The 9,141-nt window shown below is 38.7% G+C and overlaps 1 protein-coding gene across 1 annotated transcript; it reads right to left on the minus strand.

Moving 5' to 3' along the window:
- Positions 1-1,420: 1,420 nt before the first annotated feature.
- On the minus strand, positions 1,421-7,817 carry LOC104416972 (glycosyl hydrolase 5 family protein). The gene is made up of 6 exons (XM_010028298.3): positions 7,624-7,817; positions 3,842-3,954; positions 3,279-3,721; positions 2,762-3,009; positions 2,070-2,590; positions 1,421-1,967 (listed from the first exon to the last, which is right to left on the minus strand). The coding sequence occupies exons 1-6, from the start codon at positions 7,815-7,817 to the stop codon at positions 1,543-1,545; spliced, it is 1,944 nt and encodes a 647-aa protein (XP_010026600.2). The 3' UTR covers positions 1,421-1,542.
- Positions 7,818-9,141: the final 1,324 nt, after the last annotated feature.

The following is a 9,141-nucleotide window of genomic DNA, read 5'->3' on the forward strand; positions in this document are numbered from 1 at the left end:
ATCCATTGGGTTAAATCACCAAAAAAATAATAAGTTTATTGTATTTTTACCAATTCGGTCTTAAACCTTTTAATTATGTTAATTGAGTTCTAAATTTTTTTACATTTTGTTAATTAAGTCTATTTGATCGATTTTAGCACAAACTGCAGATATGGATATAGTCAATCCTACTTGGTATCGTTGGTGCTAATGAGGACTTTTTAAATGTTTTTTCTCTCATTTTCTTTACTTTTTATTGTCTTTTTGAGTAAGGGCTAGTTAGAATGTTGCGATTTTCACCCAAATCTAATGAGGGCTATGAAGCCGTCAGTATGGCTATCGAGGGTCTTGCAAGAGTCACAATGCCCTCACTAGATTTGGGATAGGCAAAGGATTAGTGGCCCTCGTTAACTCTGGGCAAGGGCTCGCGCGCCCTCTCTTTGGTTGGCGAGGGCTACCAAGCCCTCACCTGGCCACTACAAGGGCTAGCTAGGTGAAGGCTTGGCAGCCCTAGCCAGAAAACAAGAATGCCCTCGCCCAATATCGATGAGGGTTGCTAGCCCTCACTCCAAAAATAAAGTAAAGAAGAGGAAAAAGAAAATCATAAAAGATCCAAGTTAGTCATGCCATATAAGACAGCCGACATCTATGTCAGCTAGCCCATAATTGGCCTGATAGATTCAATTGGCAAACGTAAATGAGTTTATTACTCAACTGGCATAATTAAAATGTTGAAGATTGAATTGGTAAAAGTACAATAAATTTAAGGACTTCCTTAGTAATGTTTCCTGACTTATTGTATAAACTTAGACTTCCTCTTAGCAATAAAGGTATGATATTCTTGCTGCGCTTTCCAACTTAGGTGCGTAAAACCCTTATCTTTGTCTTACCACAATGGCAACTCCTTGGATTCTTACTAGAGCGTCAACATGGTCTTAGTGTAAATACTGATCTAAGCTACAAAATATTTAGAAATCTCCCTTTGTATCGAGTCAAAAAGAAGAAGATCAATGATAAAGAGGACAAGATATATGTCTAATTCAGAATGGGACAACCTCAATTCGCTAAACTCCCACCAACTAGCGTATCCTTTAAAGATGTTCAAGGTCCACAAAAAGCAGGAGAACCACATCAATTACACAATAGAACAAGAAGAAAATGTTGGAGATATGTTTTGCGCAAATTGATTTGATTGAAAATTCTTAAATCAATCCAAGGCTCAGATTGATATCAATTGATGATTCATAATGATTTCATATCTTCGTATTTTTTTTCCTTTTATTGTTTACATCTTGTAATATCAATATACGTAAAGAACAAATGATGATTGGCTTTGACTTTTTTTACCAAAAAAAAAAAAAAAAATAATAATAACGATTTGTTACCAAAAAAATAAATAATAATAATAATAATAATAATAATAATAACGATATACGGTGAAGACAATGAAATTCTTCAAAGTTCTCTTTCCTCCTTCCTCCTCCTTTTCTGTCAAAAAGAATACCAAACAACATTTAATTCCTCTTGCACAGTAGAATTAACCAAATTTGGAAATTGTTATTTTCAGAGCCGGGTTCTGTCGACCAGCCTGAACCACTGGCTCGCCGGATCGCAAGAGCTTTCACTGCTCAAGCAATTGCAGGCCTCGACCATCACGGTGTTGTTAGCAATCACGTCCAAGCAAACGGTGCTCCCATCTTCGGCCATGGACGACAGGTGCATCTCGGAGGCCGATATCATCTCCCACTTCGTGCCAGGTTCTGTTGGGCTCGTGCCCAGCGTGGCTGGCCTCCCTAGCCCGACGGCTCGCAAGTACAGAGGCTTCCCCGCCATGAGCCCCAGCGCGTTCTGTGGCGTGTGACTCCACGGCTCCGAGTATATGCACGGACCCAAAACGAGCCGCGTCGGCCGTGTTCTCCTCAATATGCAGAGGCCAGTCAAGGGGTGGAATATGACCTTCTGAGCGACTGTTTGTCGCCCTCCTGGCCCTGAAACAGAAGAAGATTTTCACAAAGTAGAACGATCGTAAAGATTTTATTCCCCTTAGGTAGCTGAAATATGAATTCAGTTCTAGTTGAAATATTTCATACCTTGGAAAGGTAATTGAAGGACCGATAACCTACGTAAGTAGCTCGAGTTTCGAATGCCTGACCAATCGTTGTTGAACAATCCGTAGAACTCCTCCACCCCTACCACTCCTTCCCTCAAGTAGTAACTCCCTTGAAGGGTCCACAATGCAAAGTCCCAGTCAAATTCAGCGGCCATGGCCATGAAGCAATTCATGTACCTATTATCGTTCACATTGGTTCCTCGTTCATCGGCACCGAACTCGCTCACGAACAGAGGATACCCTTGTCCCAGCAGGAATACGGACTGGTTCATTACCTTGTTCGACACTGCTTTGCACACATCGTTCGGGTTTCCGGATTGCCACGCCTTCTTCTCGGTGAACCCGTACCAGTGCATCTCGAACACCAGTTTCTTCGAGAAAGAGAGGTTGACCGGTCTGTGCTGGAGAAACGAAAGGTCTGTGTCGAAATTGAAGCCGGAAAGGATGACGAGGACATCAGGGTTTGCCGCGTGCACGGTTTCCGCACCTTGTTGCATATACCTATACACAGCACCCCCATCGAATCAAAACCGGTGCAGTATTAGCGGTTGTTATCGTACGTCTTGAGGTGTATGAGCACATTGACTTCTTACCAACCAATGCCAATCAAATAGGTTTCTGAGAAAATCGCTTCCAACTCGAACATATATAATAAAGAGCGATGGAACCTACTTATACCAAGCATCGACATTTTGTCTGGGACCGCGAAGCTCGTTCCTCAAGCTCATGCCAATCACATTGCTAAAGCCGGTAGCCATGGTCGCCATCTTGTGCAAACCTTGCATCCAAACTTGTGGGTCGAAGTATGTATCACCGAAAAAGCCGTTGCCGTCCTTTTCACTGCAGCACCAACCTGGCGTGGTTATGTGATTGTCGAGTATCACCATCACTTGGTTGTTTCTAAGGCTTGTCATCACGGACTGAGACAAGAGATTTCCGGAAAGGACATACATTAACACATAATGGTCTTGATAGTATTGAATGTAGTTACTAGTACCATGATAAAAATTCGACATTCCCTCCCCTGAATCCTAGAACTATTATATTACTTATGATATGACTTCACAAGCTTCACAAGCTCTAGCAACCATCACTCGTCTCGCATCGTATTAAAAATTTCATATCCATAGGACGCAAATCGGGCAATGCGTTTGTCCTTATAATTAGAAAAGACAAAAACTAATGTTACCTTGTAGGCTTCCATTACAGGAAGATTAATAAGGGAAGGGTTGTTGGACTTAATGCCGGCTAGAGATTCCAACAATCCAAGGTTCTGGAACGATTGGGTCACTGTAAAAGAAGCAAGTGTCTCATTTATAGGCAACTCGAGTGCCCATGTGAGCCTCACGCAATTGAACCCCATTTCTCTAATCTTCCTGGCAATCGTGTCGGCCGGTAGCTTGCTCAGTCCCTCAGCCAGCAGCGGCTGGAGGTGCGCCGGCCAGTTCACGCAAGCGAGCTTTACCCGTCTCCCATCACCGTCGACAATCCACCGGGAATTGGCATAAAGTTTCTGAGCGACCACAGGCTTGAGTTGGGGCATGGAAAAGAAGAGCACTGTCGAAATTAGGAGAAGGAAATGCAACTTCGGAAGCGTTCCCATGATGGGTCTTTGCTCTTTTTGAACCTTCCCTGCAAGGAAAAAGAAAGAGTGTGTGTATAATGTGAATGAAGTCAATTGAATGGTAAGGTGTGCTTATATAGAGGGTGTCATTCGTTCCCTTGGATGATAGTCGTTAATGCAACATAAACCGTATAATACTAAATAGAGTCGAGCCAAAAAGTCTTCAAGAATAGCAAACTCGGGTGTCGTTCTTATCTTGAACGAGGATGCTCTATTCAGTTTGGTCACTAACGAGTAACAGCTGTCAAACATGGAGGAAGGTAGTCAGGAAAACTTTGAAACGTGTTTGAAGGAGAGAAATTATAGGGTGGGATGGAGTTTGATGGATGGTTTGGTTAGCTGTTTACTTCCAAATTTGCACATTTTTGGTTTAGAATATCAAATGTCTTGTTTTTTTTTTTTTCTTCTTCTAGATTCTTGTTAATGTGTACCTTCAAATCACTTATTATGTATGTTATTTAGAATAATTTAATTTTTAAAGCATTGATCATTCAAAACAAGAACAAAATTGGTGCATCGAAAACTACAAAATGACCCTAAGAAACTGTAATATGCACTTCATTATTCAAAATAAACACTATCTTTTGGAATCATTTCCAAGCATAACTTCCTTTGCATCACAATCGTACCTAATTAATAGCTACATCAATTGTAAAGCCATTAGCTTAACTACACACAATAATTGTCCTTGAAAAATTGGAAACACAAGCAGCCCCTTTCGTCCTATGGGGTAGTTGTACACTTCGAAGTTATATTGATTTCACCGTGTAAGAAACATTGGAGTGTCATAAGAGCGTGTGGTCCCACAAATAAAAAAGGATTGCGTGATCTTCAAGATTATAAATGGGTTACGATATTTGATTTACATGTTTTCCTTGATTTCTGATATGTCACAAATTTCAGACGCGTTTTGCAGATTTTCTAGTTATGTTTTTATAACTTTCCCTTTTATCAATATCCTTAATTTTGTTATTCGATTTCAGTTATTTAGTTATTTTCTAGATGGCAACCTCCCTATAAATTAATTGGACCAATGAATGAATATGTCTTTGCCATTAATTTGACTATACAACCGAAATCCCTAACATATAGCTATTACATGATTGCTTTAGGGCATATAACTAACAATTTGTACTTTCAAGCATACTTACTTAGTTTTCACAAGTATATGGTAAGGGCACTCTTTAAAGTTTTTCAAGTTAAAATAATATCTTATAACTTTGGTGAATTTATTGAATGATATACTTTTTTTACTCGTCTCATGCGTTATGTGGATATCTTGATTTTACCTGCCTTTCGTGGGAATATTGGGATTTTTAGCTCCATGGGTATTATTAGTGAGACTAGAACTTAAAACACTCTGGCCACGCATTTTCATTGTTGACGCCTAAGTGTTTCGGTTGTAAACTTCTCACCAATTTTACAAGAAAATTGGATATCAAACTTGTTGATATTGACATAATTTGACTATTGGACAAAATATTAATATTGAATTCTTAATTTTTACTGCATTCTCCTATACTAAGAAATTAGGAACATTTTTATTTAGAAACCTCGTGTTCATATCGAATTTAAATTTTGCGATTTTGTGAATTTCATTCAAATTGGGCTCTTCCCTAATTGAATCCTTAAAATTTAGCCCATTTGAGCATGGCCTCACTATGCACTTCGGCTACACACTCTTTTCCTTGGCCTTGCTGAAATTTCCATGTATCATGGGTATGCCGAGTATGGTCATATAAGTGCTATACATGTGCAATGCATGGGAAGTGCACGGGCCGTGCGACAATTGTGCACCGCCATTTCCCATAAGTGGAAGCACGATGTCGCTCGTGCCTCATGTAGCTAGGAATGGTTTCGTTATTGTTATATTAAAAGAATTGTTACTAACATGGTCAGATTGTAAGTTCAGCACTAGCCGTTGAAACCCTTTTCAATATAGGATTGGTTAATGGACAAATATATGTGATATCAGAAATTTTCAATACAAACCTAATTTCACCAGAGTTAGATACGTGACATCCAAAATTTGCTTCGTAGTTGATAATATTTAAGATATTAAGTTTATAAGAGTTATTGAAGGAATTATAATTGGTATAGTAATTGTCAACGACGACTGATATGCTTCAAAACATGTATCGAATGATTTTCAAGCATTAAAATATTATTAAGTAAGGTGTCCTTATTATTATATAACTTTTGTTTATTATTTTAGTGGTTTCAAAACAATTTTCTGATTTACCAGCTTTTCAAACAAATATTGATTTTCCTTTTATATGTACTATTAATATCTCAATATTTTTCAAAATTGATTTGTCATCATTGAATATTTTTTAACTCACTTAGGCTAAAATAAGTTCTGGTCAAGTTGAAAAAATCAACCCTTTGAAATATGTAAAGGTTAATTGATATAATTATTTTTAACTAAGGCTAATGAGTCTGAGTTAAAAAAAAAAAATCTATAAAGAGTAAAGGACGAGAGAGAGAGAGAGAGATATACACATTTCTTTCCCTCCTTTGATAAATTCATTTGGGCTTTGCTAGCATAACAATCATTAGGATATTATGAAAATTATAAATTCTTGAAGAAGTGGGTCCCACAATAATTAATAATTATATGTCATTTGATTTTTTGTAGTTCAAAATAGACTGTTATTCTCACAGTACATTAAATACCATAATGCAATCATTTCTCAATCCAGTTTACGATCAAGTTTGATTGTATATCAAATACTCACATCAGTATATGAATTTCAACATCACTTATTGGATGTTGTTGATATATTCTTTTTGGCTATAATCTCGCGGAAAATTATCAAAAAGTCCTAAACCTATTGTATTTTTTGTTAATTCAATTTTAAAACTTTTTTACTTATTGCCAATTAAGTCCATTAAGCCAATTCTGGTCAGAAATTGCTAACATAGTTGGACAACGCCGACGTGGCACTTTTAATATTTTTTTGAATTTTGAATTTTTTTAAAGTTTCTCTTTTTTTTTTTTTTTGGGGGGTGGGGTTGAGGTTAGGGTCGGTGAGGGTTGCCAACTAACCCTTGCTAGCCAACCCTTGCCGGCCGGGCGAGGGCATCACTGCCCTCACTAGCCCTAGGCAAGGTTTGTGATGCCCTCATCGGTGAAAGCAAGGGTCACGAGCCCTTGCCCATAATCGGTGAGGATGGCGAGGGTGGCAACACCCTTGCCCAAGGGCTGGCAACGGTTGGCTAGTAACCAACGCCGAACCCTAACCCAAACCCCAAAATATATATTAAAAATATTAAAAAGTGTTGCATCAACATCGATCGGTCATGTCAGTAATTTCTTATTAAAATTGGTTGGATAGACTCAATTGACCAAAAATAAAAAAATTTATGATTGAATTGGAAAAATTAAAAGATTTAGAATTGAATTGACAAAAGTGTAATAGGTTTTTTTGGACAATTTTTGCCTAATATCTTTATATGAAAATGACTTAATGCGGTGTCAAGACCTAATTGTAGGGTCCTACGCATGATTAATTCATAATCAAGTCTCGTTGACATCAACTCTTGTCGGTTCAGAGTTAACGTGGTTGTTGGATTATGTTGAAGTATGATGCGGAGGAAAAGTTGTCCCTTCATGGACGAGCCATCGTGAAAAATTTTACCCTGTTGCATCGACAAGCTACGACGAAAAATGAGGCATTGTCCAACAGCCCCACCAGCTTGGATAAATTGGATCGATTGGTGCCGGAAGAACATGATTAATGAATTTACGTAAGTTCAAGGATACGGTTAGGTAATTAAAAGTTCAAACACTTGATTGGAAAATGCGTTTTGAGGTAAAATTAAAATTCCGTTACATCTCGTTGCTGATAACTAATTGTATGTCTTTTATTGTCTTAAACCTAGGCTTTCTTCTTAGCGATGAAGGTACCGGCCAACTTGGAGCTTGCTTTCCCAGAGTCTATTGGTGTCGGCCAGCTTGAACCACTGGCTTGCCAGATCGCAAGAGTTGTTGCCGCCCAAGCACTTGCAGGCCTCGACCACCACGGTGTTGTTGGCACCCATGTCCAGGCAGACCGCGCTTCTGTCTTTGGCCTTGGACGACAAGTGCAACTCGGATGCCATTTCATGCCGGGGTCCATCGGGCACGGGCCCTGGCACTCACCCAGGCTCACCGGCTTCCCCACCTTGCCGACTTGCAAGTACAGATTCGACCCCATGATCCCAGCCCACTCTGCGGCGTGTAAATCCACGGCTCAGAGAAGTTATCATAGCTGAAAAATACCCTTAAGCGTGATAATCATGTACCACCTAACATTAGACGATTGACAAGTAATCCTTAAGCGGCCCTCTTTTTACTCCCCATTTTGATTAAGACATTACCCTTTTTTTTTATTGTCCAGTTAACTGAAAAATACCCTTTTTGTTTTCTCTTCGGTTTAATCCATCATATTTTTAAACAAACTCAAGAGTCGAGTTTGAAAAAGTTATCATAGCTTGCTCCAACATCAAATAAAAAAGAGTTGACTTATCAATTTATTATCCATGTGTCAAAGCAACTTTGTGGGCATTCTTGCGTAAACCAGTATATTTATAGCAAGTTTGAGTTTATACATGAAAATCATACAAGATTAATCGATTGGATGGTCCGATCATTGACCTAAAAAGTGCTAAAAAACGCCTCCTTCACCTAATCTTCTAAAGCACATCTTGCCTTATTTTTTTTACTACCATGTTCATACACATATAAAATCACTAAGGGAGAGTACATAACATTATTTGAGATGATCACTACAATTCAACAGCTGCTTGCCTAATTCAACATCTCGTTGGGAACACATTGAGACAGCCGACTTCAGATGCCCTAGTCTTCCTTTTGACAACCTTGGATGCATTGTCATGTCTCGCTTCTCTTTCTTATCCTCATGTCTGTTGGAGAAAACCTCTTTGAGTGTTTTGAAGCTGACAAAACGTTTACATCAGTCTAGTCTAAAAACTTGCAGACTCTTCCATCAAAGTCTGAAGACTCCGAACTGCCAGACTCAAGACTCAAAATCTATCCTCATTAACAGATTCTAGACCGTCGAATAAGGCTTATCCAAAACTGGATGTTCCATTAAGGATTTAATTTTATCGACTGCAGAAGATCTCTTGGCTGGATATAGCATGTCGGAATCCATTATTCAAATCAAGATTGATTCAGGGATTATGGATCCGTTGATTGATGAAGTATACTTGGAAGGTTCTACTTATGAAAATCTAGATCCTGATTGTATGGGCGAGCCGGATTGATGGGCTATCGTCATGTTCCTTAAATAGCTCGAAGATCTTCCTAATTAATTCTATACAATGGGTAGATTGGAAGAATTCATTTGGAAAGTGCCAACAGGTGTGATGGCATAAAGGTGTATATAAGGAAAATGTTCCAATTGTTCAAGAGGTGCGCGAT

The sequence above is a fragment of the Eucalyptus grandis genome, chromosome 8 (assembly GCF_016545825.1).
Source record: "Eucalyptus grandis isolate ANBG69807.140 chromosome 8, ASM1654582v1, whole genome shotgun sequence".
Taxonomy (NCBI): domain Eukaryota; kingdom Viridiplantae; phylum Streptophyta; class Magnoliopsida; order Myrtales; family Myrtaceae; genus Eucalyptus; species Eucalyptus grandis.

Coding starts and splice junctions, on each gene's coding strand:
- LOC104416972 (XM_010028298.3), bottom strand. CDS start 7,817: ATGGCATCCGAGTTGCACTTGTCGTCCAAGGCCAAAGACAGAAGCGCG. Junction 3,955..7,623: donor AGCAAGCTCCAAGTTGGCCG/GTACCTTCATCG, acceptor CATGTTTGACAG/CTGTTACTCGTTAGTGACCA. Junction 1,968..2,069: donor CCTTCAATTACCTTTCCAAG/GTATGAAATATT, acceptor CTTCTGTTTCAG/GGCCAGGAGGGCGACAAACA.